This window comes from Chelmon rostratus, chromosome 5, assembly GCF_017976325.1.
Source record: "Chelmon rostratus isolate fCheRos1 chromosome 5, fCheRos1.pri, whole genome shotgun sequence".
Classification (NCBI taxonomy): Eukaryota; Metazoa; Chordata; class Actinopteri; order Chaetodontiformes; family Chaetodontidae; genus Chelmon; species Chelmon rostratus.
In genome coordinates this window covers 14,828,393-14,851,454 of record NC_055662.1, presented here as the reverse complement: position 1 = coordinate 14,851,454, position 23,062 = coordinate 14,828,393, and the positions used below count along the sequence as shown (strand labels likewise).

At 39.9% G+C, this 23,062-nt stretch overlaps 5 protein-coding genes across 5 annotated transcripts; 2 read left to right on the top strand and 3 right to left on the bottom strand.

Annotated features, from left to right (window-relative positions):
- Nucleotides 1-1,914: 1,914 nt before the first annotated feature.
- LOC121606217 lies at nt 1,915-2,802 on the top strand. Its single transcript, XM_041936412.1, has one exon. The coding sequence runs from the start codon at nt 1,915-1,917 to the stop codon at nt 2,800-2,802; it is 888 nt and encodes a 295-aa protein (XP_041792346.1).
- A 1,966-nt stretch (nt 2,803-4,768) lies between these two features.
- On the top strand, nt 4,769-5,656 carry LOC121606216 (mu-type opioid receptor-like). The gene has a single exon (XM_041936411.1). The coding sequence runs from the start codon at nt 4,769-4,771 to the stop codon at nt 5,654-5,656; it is 888 nt and encodes a 295-aa protein (XP_041792345.1).
- Nucleotides 5,657-8,255: 2,599 nt separating this feature from the next.
- On the bottom strand, nt 8,256-11,208 carry LOC121607050 (protease-associated domain-containing protein 1-like). Its single transcript, XM_041937711.1, has 5 exons — nt 11,005-11,208; nt 10,631-10,731; nt 10,411-10,520; nt 9,290-9,457; nt 8,256-8,891 (listed from the first exon to the last, which is right to left on the bottom strand). The coding sequence occupies exons 1-5, from the start codon at nt 11,078-11,080 to the stop codon at nt 8,771-8,773; spliced, it is 576 nt and encodes a 191-aa protein (XP_041793645.1). The 5' UTR covers nt 11,081-11,208; the 3' UTR covers nt 8,256-8,770.
- A 2,477-nt stretch (nt 11,209-13,685) lies between these two features.
- On the bottom strand, nt 13,686-15,891 carry si:dkey-88e18.2 (interleukin-12 subunit beta). Its single transcript, XM_041936946.1, has 7 exons — nt 15,825-15,891; nt 15,475-15,556; nt 15,092-15,349; nt 14,789-14,891; nt 14,478-14,668; nt 13,906-14,054; nt 13,686-13,808 (listed from the first exon to the last, which is right to left on the bottom strand). The coding sequence occupies exons 1-7, from the start codon at nt 15,825-15,827 to the stop codon at nt 13,686-13,688; spliced, it is 909 nt and encodes a 302-aa protein (XP_041792880.1). The 5' UTR covers nt 15,828-15,891.
- A 2,643-nt stretch (nt 15,892-18,534) lies between these two features.
- LOC121606563 (transcription factor BTF3-like) lies at nt 18,535-22,782 on the bottom strand. The gene is made up of 6 exons (XM_041936948.1): nt 22,729-22,782; nt 21,811-21,879; nt 21,588-21,701; nt 19,406-19,607; nt 19,260-19,316; nt 18,535-18,912 (listed from the first exon to the last, which is right to left on the bottom strand). The coding sequence occupies exons 2-6, from the start codon at nt 21,877-21,879 to the stop codon at nt 18,866-18,868; spliced, it is 489 nt and encodes a 162-aa protein (XP_041792882.1). The 5' UTR covers nt 22,729-22,782; the 3' UTR covers nt 18,535-18,865.
- Nucleotides 22,783-23,062: the final 280 nt, after the last annotated feature.

The window sequence follows — 23,062 nt, the reverse complement described above, 5'->3', positions numbered from 1 at the left end:
TAAGGCCTCTTACTATCACCTGACAATAACGGCGCACTTTGCTGAAGTGTCAACAGCTGAACAAACCCATTCCTCTCTGGGTGATACAAGCCGCCACCTCGTGGAAAGCACTAGAGGAACCAAGCCGAGAACACAGCAAAGCATGAATTCATTTCTTTGCGTCAGGAATCGCACAAGGAGATTCTTGGCGATTTATTACGGTGGAAAAACGCAGTCTTAATGGCAGCCGATGTGATTTCTGAGCTTGATTTCATGATGTACAACACTAACCAAACGTGTTGGATCCACAATTCATTTTCTCATTAAAAAATAGATTTATTTCATTATTTTCGAATATTCTGTACTTTAATGTTTTTCTATTTATTTTTTAAAACTTTCTTTTAAACATCTTACGTTGGTGTTGTACTGAGTGGCCTTTATACTTTATATGAAGTACTTTAACCCGCACAGGTGTGTACAATGTGAAAAAATAACAAAAAACAAAACAGAAATAAAGACAAAAAACTTGCCTTGCTGCTCTAATAATTATCACAAACAGTAAAATTAAGGGAAGTTGTTGCTGTGCGGTTGCAGGGTTCCTCTGATGAAGGCCACACGCTTAAACATGCTGGGCTCACAATAAACTTCCTCTTTACACTACAAGTTGCTGGAGCGTTGACCTCTTCATATACGGTTGTGATATTTAGGTTAAGAACATCAGACTGTTTGAATGTGTACACTGTTCAATTGTACGCTATGCTGATAGCATTAGAATGGAGTGAAAAGGTTAACTGCAGTAATGAATTAGTATATGTGTACTCGTATGCAACTTTATTAGCAGCTTCAACGTAACATTGCGCCAACAACATTGTCTTTTAATCCAGTTTTGAAGGCTGAATCGCCGCATTAGAGAGCCGGTCGCCGCATATGAATCACCTGTCCTGACAAATCCATATTTCAAGCAGGACTCCTGGTGTTGTCTGTTAAAAGCTTTCTTTTTCTTTAAAGTCGTTGGCTTTTCTTCTGTCTCTTCACTGGGCCTTTCGCCCTTCGCAAAGAAACTTACCAAACACGTCTGTTTTTTTTTTCTCATTTTGCTAGTTTGTGGGTTAAATTTGAGCGCTCAAGTGACCGACATGTAACCGAGAGAATCCTGTCATTTTTCAAAATAAAAAAGCATGTGGCACTAAAGCACAACGTCATCTGACAGGACAAGCACCTGATTTATTTTCTAATCTGGAGGCCTCTTCTTAAAAAGGGTCCCTGTGCTAAAATAAAGTTCTTTCAGTGGAGTGTTTACATGCTGCATACTGCTAAAACCAATGTGTTTACTCCAGTCACCACACAGCAAATCTGGGACCAGTTAGGACAGAAAAACACTGAGCTGAGTTGGAGAAATGGGGGTCAAATGTAGCTAATTTTTTCACTCAAGGTCCCCCCATGTTAATCCAGCCATGTGCATTGTTTAATGTCTTGTTTTCATGTTTGATATCATATGAATACATATTTCTTTGTTTTGAGTGATTATTTCTTTTGTTTGTTTTCTGCAATGGCAGGATTATTAAAGAGCATATGGGATAGGCCCTATCTGGGGGTACGGACACTGAATCTGTATTTCTGTTTATCATTATTTGGATTGAATTAATACAAAAATTTGCTCAATATGTTTGATAAAGGAGTGTGAAACCTTTAAAATCTATGTTATGTTTCACATCCCTCATGAAAATTAAAGACATTTGGCATTTATTGCCAACTTTTAGTTGATAATTCTTTGAAAAAGAAAGAAAAAAGAGACAGAAATTCAGTATTTGAAATGTTAAGGCCTTAACATTGCTTTGAAAAGTGTGATTAGGTCATGGCTCGCACGAGGGGCGGTGCTTTATCAAGCTGCTTTATAAAGTCATGAAATGATAATAAAGATGTATTATTGAAACAATGCTCCTCTCCAACACCACAGACTCTCGAGCTGAAGGAGTCCCCCTCTCGGTGGACTTCGACAGCCCGCAGGATTTTTTCATCTTTATTTTCCAGGTTTCTTTCGCCTCGAGCGCCGTCCTCGTGGCCGGACCCGTGGCCATTACCATTCTGTCCACCCGAGCGCTGCGCCTCCAGAACAGGTTCATTTTCATGCTGAACACCAGTATTTGTGACACGCTGGTCGGGTTCTCGGTGTATTATCTTGGTCTGTTTGATGTTCAGGAGGGCTATCCGTCTAGAAATGGCACTTATAATGTTTTACCGTCACTTTTAGGGGTCAATATACTGACGTTCATGTTCGCGCAGTTTGACCGGTACGTCGCCGTTTGTCACCCGTTCATCTACACGCGCTTCATCACGCGACGGGTGGTCATCTCTGCCAACGTCTACTGCTGGCTTCACGTCTTCTCTCAGCTCATCATTTTGAACATTTTGCCACTTTCTAAATCGATACAAATGTACGTTGTCAGTATTGTCAGCTTTCAGGCCATTGTGCTCACCAAAGTGGTCATGACCATCAAACTGTATGTTGTCGCCAGGTACCAGCTGGAGAGAGACCCTCCCAGCGCCGAGAGGGAAAGCAACAAGGAGTCGTTAAGAATCATCATTTTCGTTGTCATCAGCTTCTTGGTGTTGTGGTGCCCCTCTTTTGTTAATATCGCCCTCAGGTTGCTGATGGGAGGGGGGGTGGTATTTAGAAACGAGGCCACCAATCTTTTCGCCATCATGGCTCGTTTAAACGCTGTGTTCACATCGGCGGTGTACATGTGGGGGAGTCCGACTCTGAGGGAGGCCATGGTAAAGGCGGTGTGGGGCAGAGTGTGTCCGAGGTGCAGGAGGAGGTAAGAGGCTAAATAAATACGCTGCGATAAAGAGATGGAGTTCATTTCATTCGCTAATAAACATGCAATGAGCGGCTCTTTGTCCGCTTCTTCCTCAGAGTTGGCGCCTGTTCTGAGAAGGGAAAAGGCCCCTGATGATCTGCACAACGTGTTAACCCGGGACTCCTCAGCAGCTACTGTGACGCTTTGGTGGGAAATGACTGCAACGAATATTCAAACTGTAAATGTCCTTAAAAAATACACTATTTAATTTGTCACACTGTGTTTTCTATACAGGTTGTCCCTGCACCTTGAACTGCAGTTTGCTGTTTACTGTAACAGTAAAAATAATAATTGGAATTTAGATCTTTTTCTTAACTCAGCCCTCATACAGTATTTTGAAATATTACAGGGAAGACGTTACATTTTGAACTGTGGTGTGCTGTGTCTGCACAGCTCCTGCAGCGTATGTGAATACGGAGCCAAGCGATGTGGATTTTAGTTTGAGTTCAAATAATCGACTATTTGACTGTACATTATTTACTCTTTGATATCTATAATTAAAGAAGCCGCATTAAAGTCACTCACACTCACTATTGTTGTTGTTATTATTATTAAAATTTTTTGACATTGTTGAGTTCAAAACTATGCAAATAATGTATAAAGCAAATAATAACTTACTGCCAGGTAATGTTCAGAAACGGTTTTGTGAGAGGGATATAAATTAAGGGGTGAGTTAAATTTAAAGATTCTTAAAGCGCGCTCTACATTGAAAAGTTTTTGTTACGATCTGTGGAGTAAAATTATGGAACAAATTGTGTGAAGAGATAAAACAAATATCTAACATAATTCAAAAAAAGGTAGAAAGAATTGATTCTTGCGAGATATAGTAATGACTAATAGGTATTTGGGTGTGTTCTGTGAATCACAACACTTTTTTCTATACATAATGTAACTGTCAATGTCTGCATATTGTGCACATTATTTATCGTAATTGCTGAATATATGGTTCATGTACAGGTTGAGGATGAATCAGGATGTTTCAGTCATGAGTTGTTGGGGTTTTTTTAATAAAAATGTAATAGTACTTTAGGGGTAGGGTTTAATAAGTTTACACTTCTTCCTACTCCCTTTCGCTCATGTAATCTGAGATAAGCATGAACTGAAGAAGGTGACATTTTTTTTTCTTCTTTATTTTTATTATTATCACGTTTTGTCTGTTTACTCTGTCTTTCTGTGAATCCCCGTGAAACTGACCCCACTGTCATATTATAGTACCATTAAAGTTGTGACGGCATTACCGGGCCTCGTGCTGTGCCACATGATTGACAGGTCAATGCAGACAGCTCCTGGTGCTGAAAATATGTCTCACAAAACTATCCGACGAATAAGCAATAAATAAAAGTATCAGTTAATTTAAATCAAACGTGTCCTCCTTGAAACAGAGTTTAAAGTCCACAGACCGTAAAACCACAAACCTGCTTCCTCCTGTTTTCGGAGACCACAGCACCCTCTGGTGGTGGTTCTAAATAAGATCTTTTACAAACCAGTGATAAAAGCTCCTGTAAATAAGCACAGACTGCTACGGTAACAGTATGTGTCATTCTATTCACATGTGTTTAAAAAGAAAGTATTAATATTAAGTGATACTTCCAACGACACTGAGTATGATCTAGCAGTTTGTCAAGGAAACATGTAACGTTTGCTGTCATCTATCATTAAAACATTTCTATATTGTTGTTGCGCCAGGATGAGGACACACACAGAAAAAAAGTGAAGAGTAAGAACCTAATGCGCTGCATGAGGGGAAATTATAATAAAAAGTGCTTATGTCTTTAAGTGTTAGTGTAAATTCTCTGTAGGACTACTGCGTGAGGCTGCTCTCACGCGCGATCATAACATCCCAAGAGACTAAGGCTGGCGACTGCACGGCACAGGAGGTCCTGGATATAACATGATGGTTGCACTGGAGAAGCATTTGCACATGGACAATGCTCCTCTCCAACACCACAGAGTCTGTGAGTGGAGGAGTCCCCCTCTCGGTGGACTTCGACAGTCCTGAGGATTATTTCATCTTCACTTTCCAGATTTTATTCGCTACAGCCACTGTCCTCGTGGCCGGAACGGTGGTCGTTGGCATCTTGGCCACCAGAGCGCTGCGCCTCCAGAACAGGTTCATTTTCATGCTGAACACCAGCATTTGTGACACGCTGGTCGGGCTCTCGGTTTATTATCTCGGTCTGTTTGATGTTCAGGAGGGTTATCCGTCTAGAAACGGAACTTATAACGTTTTGCCATCACTTCTAGGGGTCAATATATTGACGTTTTTGTTTGCGCAGTTTGACCGGTACTTTGCTGTGTGCCATCCATTCATCTACAGCCGCTTCGTAACCAGACAGTTTGTCATAGGCATCAACATCTACTGCTGGGTTTATAATTTCGCACACTTGCTCGCCAGGAATTTGCTGCCACTTTCCAATGCGATCCAGCTGTACGTGTTCAGCATCGTCTTCTTTCAGCTAATCGTGCTCACCAAAGTGGTCATGACCATCAAGCTGTACGTTATCGCCAGGTTCCAGGTGGAGAGAGACCCTCCCAGCGCCGAGAAAGACAGCAAGAAGGAATCCTTGCGAATCGTCATTTTCGTTGTCATCAGCTTCTTGGTGCTGTGGTGTCCCTCCTTCGTTAACATCATCATCAGGTTTGTGGCAGGTGGAGGGCTGACGTTTAGGAACGAGGCCACCAATCTTTTCGCCATCATGGCTCGTCTGAACGCAGTGTGCACGCCGGCGGTGTACATATGGGGGAGTCCGGCTCTGAGGGAGGCCTCGGTGAGGGCAGTGTGGGGCAGAGTGTGTCCGAGATGCAGGAGGAGGTAACGGGGGGGCACACAAAGTTCCCTACCACGTTCAAACTCATTTACAGATGCATGGATGCAGTCGCTGCTTATTTAAATTGTCTGTAACCTCTTTCTGCAGAGTCGCCTCCTGTCATGGGAAGGAGGACGCAACAAATTCGTGGAAATAACAAGAACCTGAGGCCTCCATGCAGCAAGCCATTCTAATGAAAATTCTTTCTTTGCCATCTCTCCCTCTCTTCCCCAGCTTTTCTGTGCCTACCTAGCTGACTCAATATGTAGTCAAAGAGTTGTTATTCACACACTATTTTGTAAATGTTTGGATCTTGCAAGGTGGAACTAATGTTTCGTCAGAATTAGCTGTTATCCAGTGACCCCACGCTCAAACAGTTACTCCTATGATGATAAATTAGGGCTATAGTGTGAGAAGCAGTGGTGTGATGGATTTTCTATTCACGCAAAGTGCAGTCTCATTTAAATCTGGAAAAATACAAAGTGGAAAATATGTATTTTTAATTTAAAAGAAAAAAATGGTTCAGTTTAAGACGAATGCTCAACAGGTGAGTTTACAGGTGATGCATGTCCAGATTAACATGACAAGTGGATACCCCGGTGAAGTGGCCTACTGAGCATCATGGAAAACAGTCGTTTTTGTCACTGATGTTTGCGGCCATCGGAAATTACAACCCCGACTCCAAAATAGGTTTAGACGCTAAAGCATAAATAAACCAGAATGTGATAATTTGCTGATCCTTATAATCAAGTGAAATCAGTACAAAAACAGTATATTTAATGTTTCACCTCATCAACTTCATTGATCTTTCTAAATTTGTGTTTATTCTGAATTTTATGGAGCAACACGTTTCAAACAAGTTGGCACAGGAGCAACAAAACTGCGTTCTGTCTTAATCGGTTTTACGCACAGCGTCCCCACTCTTTTTGCACCTTTAGTTCGCAGGTTGCCGTGAGCAGCGTCGCTGTCTGTAATGTGTGTGGTGCTGAATCGTTAGGTCCATTTCTAAACTTACTAAAAAACACTTCTGGCTTCTGTGGTGTATTTTTGTACTGGTGCTTTAAGGAGGAGCGATATGCCAGAGTTAGTGCGCAAAAGCTGTGGAGAAAACCACATCTGACATTTACCCGTAGAGTTATTCAGCAATTTTGTGTATAATTAAGAACAAGTAGTATAACCTGATGTGGGCCTTCTGCCTCTCGTTCCAGCCAGCTCGGCTCAGATGTTTCAGCTGACTTACACTCCTGATCTCTCTTTACTGATTTATGTCAGTTATTTGAATGACAGTTATGCACCATAATTATACAAGTTGAAATTATATGATGTCGAGTCCAAAGACAAATATAAAGACCCCATTAAACTTTTCTGATACCAGTTTCCACTTCAAACAGATACGTGAATAAACAATAAATAAAAATACCCCGCCCCCCCGCCTTGTAAAAAGGTTATCAGGAAGGATGGCAGGATAGATTTTTTTGCGTTGAGGTTTAGCAGCTGGTGTTAACCTCAGATACTATACATGAAACCTGCATGGAAGAGCAAAGGCCAACACATAGATGACCTCAGGTTAAATGTGTCAGATTCAAATTTCCCCAAAAATGACATTAAAGAAATATGAACTTTTAAAATAAATGTAATTTTTCAAAAATTTTGGCCTGACTTGAATGTTTAGCTGCCTCCAGTTTACTGGTTTTACATCATTACGTGGTGCCTTCTGGGACATTAATACTTGCAGTTTATAAAAAACAAACTTCTCATATTGCAGCATGTGGGGGGAGGGCAAGTCAAAAGGCTGTGAAACATGCACTGCTCCACTTTAACTGGGGATGCTGTGCAGGTGTTGTGTTAAATTTTTAATTAAGTAATTCATTGATTTTTGAAATACAGTTGCAGAGTAGAAGTTATGGGAACATTAAGACCTAGTGACTGACAGGTCCATATTAGTGCCTGGACCGGTATTGCATGAACCGGAGTCTGGAGTTTTGAAAAGTAAATATCAATTCACAGTTAATGTATACATTAAACTTCTTACAGTAGTCTGGGTGATTAGACTTCAGGCACAAGTTGCGTTGCAAGAGTATGAGATTTTCACGGTACGATAAGAAAACATGGTTTCACAGTACACAGTACGAAATTATTATTATCACCAGTTACAATGACCCTTAAGAGAATAAACACAGAGGATTCTTTGGTTGAATACACACTTTATCATAATTTCACAAATTATTATGTCCAGACAGACGTCAAACTTGATATAAACTTGAAATATTTTTTAAATAATGCTAATACAGTAGAGTTCAATAATGTAGAAAAGCAAAGGTACATGGTATTATACTCATCATTTTTCATACCGCTGCAACCCTAAGCACAACAGAACAAAAACTGTGTATAAGGTCTTGAAAGCTGTATACCTCAGAAAGGCAATAAATGACTATGAATGTCTTTTATTTAAAAAAAACATTTTATATTTGTTAACCACTAGAGAAGCAATCAGCAATCAGCAATTAAGCAGAAATTTAGTAACATTTTTACAGTGAGAGAACATTCCTGGGGTGCTGCATTGAATCAGTGAAGTACAGTCTATGCTGACATGGCCTGTTTTTTTTTCTCCAGAGGCCTCAGCTTGTACTATTTGATGAGGCAAAAAGAAATGGTGTACAGTGATCTTCTTTTTGTATGTGTTCTATCAGTGCACATCAGATTTTCCACAGTTTTACCACTGAATAGTCACCAACAGATCATTTGTACAGAAGTTGCTGGAGACTACTCAAAACTAGAGAGACTCATTATCTTCAAAACCACCGGCTAATTCAAACAAGTTCAGCTGAGAATAAGCATGCGTTTCTTGCTGAGTTTGTCTGTCCTCATCTGGTCCAATAGCTCTGGCAAAGAGTCCATTTGGACACAGCTAAGAGGTATACTCAACAAGCCTTTGACCGTGCATTCAGGTGTGTACATATGTTAATTTCATTGGTTCACCACCAGTGTGCGTAAATTTGTTTAACCACCGCCAAAGAATTTCCATGTGAGGCTGTGAGTTTGTTCACTGCTGGCAGGATATGCACTGATGAAAGAGTGTTTATTGAGTGAGGAAATGCATGAAGTTATGAGTGTGCATTAATTCTACCACAGTGTCCACGGGGGCTGCTTAAGTGGGAACGAGGCCAATGAGGAAACATTGACAGGAATGGAAATGACAGCCCACGGTAGTGCTAGTCTCTGAAGAGATCGTCTGATCATCATTCTAGAATACAAGGAAAAATGGAAAAATCATAAACACTTTTCCCGCCATTGGAAGGACTGACGGAATTTTCCCGACATTGACGAGATATTCTGGCAATCCATGCTTTCACTGTTTTATGGTGAAGGGCACTCTTATGGATCTTGTGAAGTAGTACAGCACTTGTGGGTCCCAAAACAAAATGCAAACATGTAAAGTTTTTAAGTAAGCTGTTGATTCAGGAGAAGTTTTACTTTTGTAAAAGCTGTGGTGCCCTCTAACATTTTGGGGAATGTTATAGCACTGTTTACACAGAATATTATGATTATCATCATCATCATCGTTATTGTATATATTGTATTAATGCCTCTATAAAAATGAAACAGGTCTGATGAGTGTTTGCATGTCTGCATAGGTCTTACCCATCGCGTCCCAGCAGGAATAGAGCAGGTATGCTTGGTTTGGCGGTGCTTCCGTCAGTGATCATATCAAGGTACTGACTGTCATTGTCCTCCACATTATCAGCAATCAAAACAGCTTTGCCTCCCGCTTCCTCAACATGTCGGGTCTTTTGTACAAAGGAGCAGCCTCTGGAGTGCAAACAAAAACAGTGAAAGAAAAGGGAGAAACCTTTTTAAATGTGCCTGCAAACACAAACTGTAATACGACCCGTCATGCAGGTCTGCAAGCATAATTCTCTACAGATGACTTTAATGTACCTAATTAAACACGCTTTGCTATCATTATTAGGGGCCCTTTACTTTTGTGTTTACACTGGGTATTCAACACAACACATAAGTCTCTTGGTATTTCTTGAAAAGCCAGAATAACAGCTTACTGCAAGTATGCCTGTAACTGTGTTCAAATATCTTCACAACTGAGGGCTAGAAATCAGTCAATATCTTGTGTTTGCGAAGCAGAAAAAAATCCATGTATAATTGAGTTTGGGGCTGAAGTTGTGCAGTCAGGTCTGACAAACTATGTTGACCCTTAAATGTTAAACATTGTTTTATTGCTGTTCAGATAGGAACCCAGGAACAGGGCTGGGCTGTTCCCTGATATTTGTTGCTATAATGACCCCAGTCAAAAGTGCAGGTAATGTGATGGCCCAGAAAGACTTTTCTCATAAACAACCAGCACAAAAGGAACAACTGAACAACAAATGAAGAATTGAAAAATTTCATTTGTATATAATCAATACTGGCTCAAGAGACCGCTGTCGCGGTTTTTCCCAGGTTTTGCAGGAGGTTCTCCTATGTGCTAGGAAAGGGAGGGCTAGGCAAGGGGTGTTCAGGTGGTTGCAATCTACAACCCCACAGCTGGATGCCACTAAATCCTACACAATTGTCCTTTAATGCAGCCATTATAGAAATGGGGTGTAATAATGAGAATAAATAGTTGTATCCCAGAGTCAACACAGGGCTTGCACCTACAATATAGCAGCTCAAACAGGACAGTGAAAAACAAGTATCCCACTACTAATTTATGTTCACATCTTCTATGCCTTATACAGGTAAAACTGTAGGTACTGAGGCATACATACCCCCTTTGCACCAGGATTACTTGTCCCTGGATGATTTCTCTGTCCTCCAGTTCTGAGCAGCCATCTGCTGGGTCTGCTGGCACCAGGAAAATCTCATCATAAGATGATGTCTGGGGACCAAACGAGAGAGGAGAGATATGATTAGATGAGTGTACATGTGTCTGCGGCTTGAGAATCCTTTGGCCAACAAATGAAATTCAGAAGAGGGCAGAGTACTAACAAAATCTCCTCCGAAGTCTTTAGCAGGTGCTGCACTGAAGATGTACCCTATCTCCTCTGGACTGATGACCCGGAAATAAAGCAGTTCATTGATCCCAAGACCTGGAGCAGACCAAAAAGAGATACGACTAGCTTATCTCAGAAGAACTGCCCCGTCAGTGTGAAGTCATGGCTGTTGAACCACAGTGATATGTGATGGAAATTCGTAGGTAATATGACACAGTACACCTCTGCACTTGAATTCACAAGTGACGACTCGCGACGGCTACAACAAAACCCTTCGCGTGCCTCTGAGAGCCTTCAGCTAACAGCGACCCGTTAGCGTAATTAGCTGTTTACTAGCATCTGAAACTTAGCCCCCGCCCCCGGTCTCACCTGACACGCGACTGAACTGCACGAAAACACTCCAGAGGTTTAAAACTAAAGCTGCTGTCCGAACCACATTTGCCATGTTAAAGACATCTGTACCGCTCCTCAACGTTGCAAAGACGAGACTTCATGTGAGGGCACTCCTTTGTCCATATGTAGCTAGCTGTCGTTATGTCAGTGAACAACAGCGCAGCAGGTTAGCAACCACTTCCGCGCCTCCTTTCACGCACATGCGTACGCCGCAAAGCCGGATTGATGTGCACGAGGGCCGCAGGGCTGTTGGGCCCCAGTGAGCCACCACACCACGCACAAAGCTAGGACTCTGAGACCCAACCAGGTAAATGAAATTCAGCCACCATTCATTTTATTATTTACAGTGAGAAAGGTCAGTTTGGGAATATGCAACACGCCGCTTACTGTAATACAGGTCTTCAATCTTGTCCCTCTCTTCAAGGCAGGGTGTCAACACTGGGTCCTAAGCAATGCAAGAGCTTATCATCAGTCGATGTTGTGCTTTATTGTTGTAGATTTTGGTTCAAACCAATTCGCTATCAAATTGTTACAGACCAGTTGACTCACAGCAAGTTATCAAAATGCCTTAAAAGGTGAGTGCAATGCTTAGGAGTAATATTCAAGCAGACATCAGTAAAGTTATTGTTATATTAAAAAGACATTTACACAGAATTGCTTGAAGTGAAGATGCTTGTGGAGTGGAGGTAATGACATGCATTTCTAATCCCTTGTGAGACTGTCATACAAGTGAAATGCAAAATGGAACAACTACAATCTTCACTTTCTTTAGCCACAAAATTCCCACAACATTTCAGTAATTCTACTACTACAATGACAGTAATAATAATAATAATAATAATAATAACAACAACAGCAATAATAATAAACAACAATGAGGTTTTGAGTGCACAATAATAGTAATGAAATTCACCCCAAATATTTTTTCCATATAATGCCTAAATAAAAGGCTTTTGTACACCAGCACAATCCCACTTGCAATGCATGTTTTTATTGAACATCTTCTTTTTAAGATGTCTGGTTCCATGCTGCATCTTTATTCCTTTTTTTCTTCCCTCTCTTCTTGCAGTGGTGGTCCAAGTACCCAGATGGCAACTCTGGACAGCAAGATTTTGCTGTGTTTTTGCATTTACAACGGTTCTTTTTCTCTGTTATCACCTGCAATGAGTTAATGTTAGATTAGGGTCTGAAATGATGACAACAGAATTGAATAAGCAAACCTTTTTGTGTAAAATTCGATCTGTGCTTGCCAGTTCTGGCTATGATGATCAAGATGATGATCAATCTATTTAATCTTCATTGCCATGGAATATTACATTATCTTCACACTGGAGCATGTTATTTCCCTGCATAACAGTGTCATTTGCTGCTCAAGCTTTAAGCCAAGTAAACTTTGCTTTAGGTGTCATTATTGTATCGCTGACAGCCACTGAGAAAGACTGTCTTGTTGTTAACCTGAAAGTCTCCTCTGTCTTTGTTTTTCCTCTTCTTCTTCACAAAAGAATTTGGAATTTTTCTATTCAATATATGCTATACATGTAATGGCAGGTTTTACTAACTTAACTAGATGATGGAATCGAATAGAGAGCATTTTTCTGATAAACTAGAGCACTATTGCTCATTCATTACTAACTTTAAAAAACTGTTGAATATTATAAGTAGCCTGTGGTCTCTTTACCAAGAAATGAATAGTCATGATAGAATAAGAAACCTATTATAATTGTGACTGGAGTAGTGTGACCCACATGTACATGAATACATGAATAGAAACTAAAAGCACTAGCATCATGTATAATGGATTTTCCTTTTTAAAATAATAAGAATATATATATATATATATATATATATATATATTAGCTCCATTATTTATTATAGGTCACCTAAGATCTGTCACCTAGCATATGGTACATTACAAGGGGATTTCTGTTTGTTAGTAATAGTACAAATGACATGAGTGACACCCAAATGAAGAAGGAACATATATAAGGAAGGAAGCACAAAGCTCATTTAATAGCCATTTGTTTTGCACAGCACCAAACCACGAAGATACACAGAAACGCCAACACGCTTATACAGAAATAGCAGGGACTAGAAACAATATGTGTGAAGTGCAGAATGACCTGGACTCCTGCGGCTGAAATACAAATTTAACTTCTGATTCGTGTTAAATGACGTATTGTGTAGGTGTCCTTAGATTTTAACATCAAAGGATCCTTAAATGGACTTAACTGTGGGGACGCATTCTACAAGATTCGGTCCCATGAAACCCCAACATTTTTTGCTGGTAGATACAATTTCATATTGAATCACAGAACTGTCTGTTTTGTAAGTTGGGAGGTAACAGTGAACACCGTCTACATTTCCTAGGGACTTTTTTCACATTTCATTTGAAATAAATACTTAATAAATACACAAATAAATAGTTAGAGTTGAGTCATAAATAGAAAATGATTAATAAGACTGTGCTATACTACTACCATCAAACAAAACTCTTGACTTTTTGCTGAGCTTCTAATGAATGCTGTGTTATCTCTTCACTCAGTGTGAGACAGCAAAACAAATAGTGGAAAACAGCAGGTATGGGGACGTGACAGGACACTGTAGACGTGTAAGAGCAAAGAAAGAGAAAGAGCAGACAGTGTTGGGTTCAAGTAGTGTCAGTAGGTTACATTTTTCCAGGGAGTCCACTGGCTCCAGGTGGAGAGCACCAGCGAGTCTCTGCAGCGAACCCTCAGCTTGCTTATCCTCTTCGTGATCAGAGCGGATGAAGAACGTTCAGTCTAAAGTCAGACAGTCGCACAGTAAGAAAACCAAATGGACAGAATGACAGACATGGAGGTATCACCAGATTTTGTTTCAATGCGAGCTTGCGCGTACCTTTCCGTTATCTTTCAACATGTACTCAATCTCATGTTCCAGGCCGAAGAAGCTGTGAGGAACCGACCAGCTGGACGGTGGATCAATGGTCACGTTCAGGGCCTGCTCCACCTTCTGACACCTGACATTCTGGGGACTATCGGGTTGAACTGGACAGAAGCAAAATGAAACAATCACATTTATTTACAGAAAGAATTTACTGATGAGCAAAGGCATGAGTGCTAATATCTTTAGATTTGATTCACATTTTTAAGATGCCACAGCATCTTTTGAACTGTTAACAATAATCTGAAAATCGTTTCATTTCACACTGACTTTTAAGTATCTTGCAAATGTGTAGAATGAGACATTTGACTTCATGGTAATGTTTTTTTTACTGAACAATTCATCGTTGGAAGCAAACACTAATTGTATTAATAAGTTTGATTCTGTTAAGACCAGTTTCCTAATAACTGAATGATTGACTGTCTGACTTTGTGATTTTTTCTCTTGCAAAAAAGTTCCGTTTACAGTAGAATCTTGATAATCTTCTGTTGAATGCCTTTGACGTAGCTCAGTTTTACTCAGCATACCAATATCTCTGAGATAAAATCTCTTTGTTGCCCTGAGGATGGAGAGGTCAGTGAACGCCTCAGCAGTGACTTCAAGCATGGTGCTTTCCTCAGCAAAGGGTGAGAGGGAATGGGACAGCTCAAACTGGAATCCCCCGTCTGGGAGCTCATCACTGCTGCTGACCCAGTGACACGACCTCCCACCTTCAGTGCTGCAGAGACAAGCAGCAAAACACAGGGAAACATGAGAAAGGTACAATACTGTCTGTTTGTTGATCCATCTTTATACACCATTTCACTGCTCTAATTTGTCTGTGTTTTTTGTTCTTTACCAGTTTTGGCCCAGGCCTAAGCGCACTGCTTTGTATCCACTGTTGATCCACTTACACATGAACCTACAGTCATAAGACTTTGCCCGACATAGGATGGGAGAACCTATAAAGAACCACAGTGTGGGTGAATACAAGCTGAATGGAAATTATTTCGACACCAACAAATGAAGAAGGAAATATCACTAAATGTGAGACATTTATGTTGGTAGTGCAGAGAGAGCGTTTTAATGTTTTTGAGAGATTCCTGTTCTTTATAGTATATGAACAGTGAAATAATTGAAAAATAAAAGACGAGTATCTCACCTAACTCATCTTCCTCCTCAGCCTCCAGCAGCAGATAGGTTGATGATAGCATCTCTCCTCCTCTCCAGCAGCTGTATTGTCCCAGCATGGGCGTATCTACGTCTGACACGGTCAGAGTTCGACCGTCCTGCTGGACATTGGCCTGTAGAACGACGTCCTCCATCACTTCACCGTGAAACTTCCATGTGACGGCGCCGTCGGTCTCCGTGTCGCAGGTTAGTGTGACTGGATTTTCGTTGTTTCTTTTTGCCACCACAACTGTGCAGGCATAGATACAAGCAGACACAGCATATTAGCATGTCAGAGTGAACAGAATTAGAGCCACAGAAATTGTGGAAAAAGTTGTATCGGAAAAAATTATGTGGACCATAAATAAGACGTACAGTTTTCTGGAAACTGGTTGAGTCCATGTGCTCTGTTGAGGCTGATGAACAGAAGCCCAAATATCTGCAGTGTCAAAGTCCTCTGAGGGATAGTGTGAGAAATTAAATGGATCATCACTTACAGCAAAACTTAAGCAATTGTCCCTGAATTTGCTGGACTGCTGTTCATCCCATCTTCAACTGAGAAACAAAGTAAAAATCTGCTCATGGGCTCAGCTCAAAACTTTTGGTTGAGAAAATGTGTTATGATAATGTAAAATGAGCAGAAAAGAAAAGCTAGTAATTTACTCCCTATTCTGTCTATGAAAACATCAAATTCCCTGCATTGACTCCCAGCAGTCGTGCCTTACCATTTGGATGAAGTTAAACTGAAGTGACGCTGTGAAAAATGAAGAGCAGAAGTTCAGTCAGAGAAATCCTGATGACCGATGACCAATTCCTTGTGAGCATCATTTTTATATATCGTTGAAGGCATGCATGCATCATCATCGTCATTATCACCACCACCACAATATTGGCACCTCTGGAGGTGAGATAGAAACTAAGTGATATAGTAAACTGATAAGAGCCTACTGACTGACTGTATTTCCTCTACACTGTTTTGCATGTCAAATTTTGTAAACGGATAAACTGTGAGTTTCGAATAAGGGACAGAGAGATGAAGATAAGTGTGAAGAGTGGGTGTGCAGTGGGGTGGGGGGTTGCCCTCAGCCTTTAAACTGACATATTACAGCATCTCAAATGTACGGTATCTGATGAACAAACCAGGAATCACACAAACAGGACACACACACACACACACACACACAAACCAAAAACACAAACATTTCATTTTCAATGCTTACAAGAGCTAAAAAAAGTGAACAGCAAACAGATATTCAGTGTATTAGCAATATCATTTAAGCGTAGAAAAGTCATCACAAGTACACTTTTACTTTTTGTGCTCAAATTAAAGTATGCTTGATATATACTTTCAAAAAGTGTACTAATGTACACTTTTTGTAATCAAGTGTACTTATGAAAAGTATACTTATTTTCAAATCCTTTCAATACACTATTAGCATGCTTAATTAAAGTGTACTTTAATTTCACTTCATTTTAAGTATATACAAATGGAATGGGAATTATTGTTAGTCTCTCTGCTCTAGTAATCTTCTTTTTCTCTGTGTTTCAAGTCATTTTTTAACTTGAAACGCCAAAAGAAATCACTGGTTGTTGCTTCTCATGTGTGCTGGTTTTTGTCTACCATTTAAGTAAATTGTAGATTTTTGGCTTTTGGATTGTTGGTCACACAATCCAAACCATTTGAATATTTTAGCTCTGATGGAAACAAGCAACATATTAAGTTTGGGTTTTGGGACATTGCATTTAAGACTTTATAGATCAATCAATTGATTGAAGACTAATCGTCAGATACTAAAAAACACCATCAGTTTTAGCCATTGAAAAGAAATTATGTATAAGATACGTATATTTACAGTAAAAAGTCTGCACCTGCATGCCTTCGCTTTAATGATAATATATCCCTGATCATAAATCTAATTCCTGACCCTTAATGATACAACAACAGCACATACACACACACAGGTGCACACACATAAACTTACACAATTTTACACAGGAAAAGAGTGAGAGGGGAATACGGCAGGACTTTCCATGATTTAAGTCACGAACGGGGCAGTCCACTTTCTTTCTGGCAAATGTCAGCAGACAAAAACTTTGATCATGTGTTTATCCTCCTTTATCCGTAAATCATCTGATCCTGTCATGTTTCAAGGTCTGCATTAGTGTTCAGTGTTTTAATTGTTTCTTGTCCTCTTAAAATTTGGGGTATAGGTAACTTTAATAGTATTCATTATCAACAGTATGACATGCACATTGTAACCACATTTCTGATCTACAATTCTGCGAAACCTGCTTGTTCATATAAACAGAAATAGTTGGTTTCAGGTTTCAGTTCCTGAAAAAGCCTAAATGACATTATTAATGTCTCTGCGGTAGAGGAGCATTTCATGCACTCCAATAATCCCCCGCTCCTCCTTCTGTTTTTATTTCACTACAGAGACTGTGGTACGTGTTCACATTATTGGTAATAATATAAAGCTACAAAAAAAGTCCAGCTATTTGAAATGCTCATGTCCAGGAATCAATTCTCACACATTTCTACAAATGAATGCAGACCAGGTAAATTTACAAGTTGATTTATTTATAGAGGGCAGAATGTGTCATACAGGTAACACGTGGGTTTTCAATACTGGTCTCTACAGTGGTCTGGACTTGATGAGAACTGATCAGCAGGGGCACAACTGTGTAATGGTGGTAAGCATATTCAATATATTCTACCACTGAACTTACAACTCGATAGTGTTCAGCTAGTGTTATGAATTTAACCTAGTAATGTATGTTTATATACTGATGTCGTAATCATACATTTTTTAAATTTTGTTTCAGTATCTGTGTAGGTTTCAGTGTGGCTGTGGAGTACATTTGTTCACACGGCATGTTCACTGTCTTTGAAGTCAAACATTTTCAAATGTGAAGAAATTCAGTGATTGAGTCACTCAACCTTTTCTAAATCACATGAGCGAATGTGGACAAAGGCAGCAATTCAGTGAACGCATTTTCACCTTTCATGTTCAGTAATGTGCCAAGCTTTGAGGTCACTTCAGTCCAGACAACGAAGCAAACCCATCAAGCCCAGAAATGGGCTCAGACATGTTAAACATCCACCCTGCAAAGACATTAAATTTAAGGCTTATAATGTGCGAAGAGATACGAGTATCACTGTGTGTATGACTTAAGTGTTCCTAATTCTGAAAACCTTTTTGGACCCTTTCAGGCATGAAACCCACATCATACATGAATGAATGTATTACTTCCCTAGCGTAGCTGGATTGGCACCATAATGAGCATCACAGATATATTTCCAGCTGATATTCAGTGGCACCGAAGGATGACCTTGACATGGGGTCACCTTAGTGTTGATGATAAACCTCTTTAAGCAATGTTGCTGTCTACTAGGATCACAAGTTTGAATATAATAAAGCCAACAAAAATAAATTGAGAAATTTAAATGTAATCTTTATTACATGATTCATTCCATCAATACATTTTTGATGTGTGGGCATCACAATGCAGGAGAGACAGTGTGAGAAAGATGAAGGTTTGCACATTCCACTGAATTAAATAGTTTCACTTGTACTGCAGAACGAGGCAAATCAGACAAAAGGGTGGGTAGCACTTGCCATAAAAAGTCAATTTTACTTGTCTTAGTCCAATTGTCAAGGTCACAATTAAAAAGCAATTTTTGTGTGTAGCCACAGAGCAATAACAGATGTATAATTACAAAATGCTGCTGTGTCAAAGTACGGCCATTCAAGAGGAGCATTGGTTAGTTTGCCTCGTTCTTTGAAGCTTCGTCAAAGTTTTCAACAAGATCTGAAAATGAACACAGAGGGGTAAAGAAGGGAGGAGGGCAGAAAACAACAACACAAAGATAAGAAAATGTCTCAATAAGAATAAAATTTATTTAGCATACAAATAAAACAATTACTAAATCTGAATATAACCAACACCACCAGCCCTCTGAATTAATCCATAAATTCTGTTGGTGGCAGAGGCTCTTAAATTCTTACATACACATCCAGATACACTGAGACTAAATGTATCAGACCATAATAAGATGAAGATCTGGATTTTTCGTACTGCGGTTATTTTAATGCTACAGTACTTTACAGAATGAACGCAAATCTTTGAGTTAAAAAGGGCTTTGTAAATTTGCTCACCTGGAACTTCATCATCCTCCTCTTCAGCAGCAACCATGGGGACCTTGCTGTCTCCAGCTAAGAGCGGGAAGAACAAACAGCAAAATGTTGATTGATGGCACAAAAAACTACGTACATATGCAAACAGTTGGGTAAAGAGTGGGTACCTGGTTTGGGCAAAGTCTCTGCTAATCTCCTGAGGCTGGTAAGACTGTCGGCTCCCAGCTGGTTTAGGATTCCTGGGAGCATCTCTGTGAGCTGCTTGTTCTCAGCGTGCCCTGTGATTGTAAAGGTGTTGGCAGCCAAGGAGGCCTGAACCTTAGGATTATTGAAGTGGATCACCGTCCCCTGGTTTGTGAACATGTTTACCTACAGTGGAACACAAAAGTTTGAGGTCAGTGTCAAACCAGAAGACCAAAACAGCTGGGAAGACTTCGGCGTTGCCAAACACCCTTTTCAAAAACAGATTAAAAACACGCTTTAAAGACTCTTTTTTTCTTGTCTCCTCTTATCTTATTTTTGCTGAAGACTTCACTTGTAGTTTGGACTGTTATTTAAATTCCCAAGATAAGCTGAAATTCATAATCTACACTTTTTTTTCTTTGTCAATTATATATTTAAAGCAACACTTTGAGACTATTTTAACTTACAATGGCAACAATCAATCATTTTGATGGTACACGGACTTGTACTAGGCAGAATGATGCCTCTCGTCATCCCCACTCAGTGCCCTGAATGCCTTTTTTTGCACTATGTAACTTTGGTGAGCGTGAACAATCCCCCCCCAAAAAAGTGCGACACACTTTATGGCACTGCGTCACACACTGCCAGCTATCACTGATTTTGGTGAAACTGGATCATATTTTATAGTGAAAATGTTTTCTGGTTCTCCCGCTCATGTCCTCTGGCTGCTCTGCCTCACCTCTTGTTGATTTACTGAGTTTCCTGATGGAACAGATAGCTTATCATGTTGCTAAACTAACCTCAAATTGTTGCTGTTAGCTACTTACCTCAGTTAGCCATAGAGCAAGGACTGGAATAAAGTCATTTTCAGGGTATGGGCACAGGCCTTTGATAAATACAAATTTATTGGGGAATTGCGGCTAAAACCAATAGAGCAATAGCAATAAGTCATAATTACATATTATAGGGACAGAACGGTATCCAATCAACAATCAGGAGTCAGTGTATTGATAAGCAATACTGACTTTATTAAAACTGTAACCTGAATGTTTGACTTGACACAAAATGCTGACTGATTTTTTTATATGAACAAATCATATTAATTCTTTTAATGATAAAATAAAGTGTATAAATGGGCTAAGGGTAATCAAGATTAATCTGATCTAAATTTCAGCAACCATTGCAGCTATTAGCTGAGTCTGAGATCATGAGGGCATTCACAAAAATAACTAAAAACACTTTTTCTACACATTAAACACACTTATGAGAAACTTCTCAAGGTGAGACTACTAGTTTCTTCCTTCACTAGATAAACTGCAGATACACAGCAGCTGACAGAAAGAGGAGGTCATATGATATTGAGAAATATTAGCTACTTTTGGGTGAGTAATTGTTAATATTACTTATAAAGGGGAAGCTTAAAAAGGGCATCGAGAATGCTGAGCTTTCAAGTTTCATTAAGAGTCATTAATAACACCATCACGCGCATCATGTTTAAGAAAGTAATCTTAAAATACGCACACAAAGGGACACATTTACTGCATATTGCTGTGTAAAACTGAGAACAATTAGCCTTTCATTAGCTAAGCAGCCACCATCAGTAATCAATACAAACACTCATTATTGACTGTAAACACCAATAACTAACCGCAGTCAGTGAATGTCTGACAACCTTGTCATACCTTATCATACTTTTTAACAGCTACCTTGTACATACATACATACATGTAGTAACTGAATAAAATGGAAGCTCCCTGCACTATCCAGGAAGAATCTTCAGAAACACATTTTTCTACAAACACAAGATAAATGGCGTCACATCTTGACAGTCTTCCTATCAATATAATCAATAAAGATCAACTTTATTTACAGGCAAATGTAACACAACACTTAACAGCGGCCAGATAATAACAGGGAGTGCCACATCGGCCATGCGGTAGAAGGGCATTCATGGCACTGACCATTTGGCAGTGGTATAATTCCTGCCCTGTAAGAGACTTCATTTGATGAGAATCTGATTATTTTTCCAGCCCAATTTCTGTCAAATCTGGCCTCTTCTAATCATGTTATGTTTATCACTCTACTATTAAGTGGAGAACCCCGAATTAAGAGCATCAGCATCATAAAGACCTGCCCGCCTACTTATGCTTCTATGTTTTGTGGTACCTCCTCAATGCCAGAGATGTTGTTGACTCCCAGTTTCTTGAGGGAGAACTGCAGCTTCTTGTCATCTGCTGTAGCTGTTCTGTGCACCACCTTCTTCTTTCTGCGGGCTGACCCCTACAGAATACCACAATGAGAAAGGATATATGAACCCATAACCCAATAACAGGACTCACAGGAAAAAACATTTTCTTTAGGTCATATGGCAGTAGGTACTCCAACTCACCTTGCCGCCTATGCGGACCTGCGCCTGCAGTTTGGAAAGCTTCTCCTGGTTCATTATCGACTCCTTCATCTGACACAAGTCACAGCACGCACACATCATCAAATTTAATATTTGCTCACTAATCTCAGACATTTGGGAAAAATAAACTTTCACTTCACATACACCTAGAAGACATATGAAGCACCAGTAGTCATTCCACTAATGTCACTGCACACTAATAGTTTGAATTCGAGATGAGAAATCATTGGTCAAATATGCAAAATAGCTTATAATTTAAAATGTCATGACTAACAACTGGACAACTGATGAAACTGTAAGCACATAATGTGTGATTTCAAAAGTTCACTGGAAACATGGGGTTTGAAATTTCAATGAAGTGCCAAACCTAGGACTCCCCCCAATTCCCCCTGTCATTTTACCTTCTGGCACAGCAAACTAACAAGAATTCACAGCTGCCAGAAGCCCAAAAATAGCTGCACACTTTCTAGTCACGACTCAAGTTCTGCATGAATCAGACAGAGGTGGTCAGCTAAAGTTGGTGTCTAAGTTAGGCTCGCAACGTTGTCCAAACCAAAGAGAAATCAGGTTGCTACTAACTTAAACAGCTTACTTTTCCTGATGTGCACTAAGGAGAGTATGTTCTGTGGGCTCATGCTAGATCTTTGACCATCCGGATCTGCCACTCTTACTTTTTAACCGGGATTCTGTGAAATTATCTCAACTGAACAGCCGGCTAGTTAGCCAGCCGAGCTAAACAGTTAGCTTAGGCCTCTTCAAACTGATGCGAACACTCAAGTACAATTTACCTTTTCCCCGCACCTTAACGTGTAATTTGACACGGTGAAGTGCTCCTTCTTTACACAGTGACTATGATATGAGGCTGCGGTATCTTAAAAGGCTACAGAGACGTCAACTGACCTGGGAGTGTGTAAACACGCGGGCCACACAGTCGACAGAGGCTCGGAGAAAGGAGCGAAGACCGGAAGTGACGAACTCAGATCAATAACTTACCGGATGTGCCCACAGTTCTTCTACATCCATGCTCGTTATTTAATGCCAGTTAAATATGGATTTCTATTGTTTTATGTTGTTAAGTCCTTCTTGTCAGATTTTTGTAGTCGCAGAGATTACGCCCAAAAATAACCCGCTTTACACTAACTGAAAAGTAGTTCATTCATTTTTTAAAAACAAGTTAATTTTTATTTTTTTTGTCTGTGAATGTTCTCGTTTATTTTTATCGTTGTACCTATAT

Bases quoted from the DNA above. Each gene is read 5' to 3' on its own strand.
- si:dkey-88e18.2 (XM_041936946.1), bottom strand. The intron at 15,350-15,474 runs GTACGTCTTATT...ATGCCTGCACAG, and splicing joins CAACCAGTTTCCAGAAAACT to TTGTGGTGGCAAAAAGAAAC. The intron at 14,669-14,788 runs GTAAAGAACAAA...TTGTCTCTGCAG, and splicing joins TTAGGCCTGGGCCAAAACTG to CACTGAAGGTGGGAGGTCGT.
- LOC121606563 (XM_041936948.1), bottom strand. From the start codon at position 21,879: ATGAAGGAGTCGATAATGAACCAGGAGAAGCTTTCCAAACTGCAGGCG. The intron at 21,702-21,810 runs GTGAGTTGGAGT...GGTATTCTGTAG, and splicing joins AGGTCCGCATAGGCGGCAAG to GGGTCAGCCCGCAGAAAGAA. The intron at 19,608-21,587 runs GTACCACAAAAC...GTTCCACTGTAG, and splicing joins ACATCTCTGGCATTGAGGAG to GTAAACATGTTCACAAACCA.
- LOC121606216 (XM_041936411.1), top strand. From the start codon at position 4,769: ATGCTCCTCTCCAACACCACAGAGTCTGTGAGTGGAGGAGTCCCCCTC.
- LOC121607050 (XM_041937711.1), bottom strand. From the start codon at position 11,080: ATGGCAAATGTGGTTCGGACAGCAGCTTTAGTTTTAAACCTCTGGAGT. The intron at 10,521-10,630 runs GTTAGTACTCTG...TTTGGTCCCCAG, and splicing joins AAGACTTCGGAGGAGATTTT to ACATCATCTTATGATGAGAT. The intron at 8,892-9,289 runs GTAAGACCTATG...CTTGTATTCTAG, and splicing joins TTCCTGCTGGGACGCGATGG to AATGATGATCAGACGATCTC.
- LOC121606217 (XM_041936412.1), top strand. From the start codon at position 1,915: ATGCTCCTCTCCAACACCACAGACTCTCGAGCTGAAGGAGTCCCCCTC.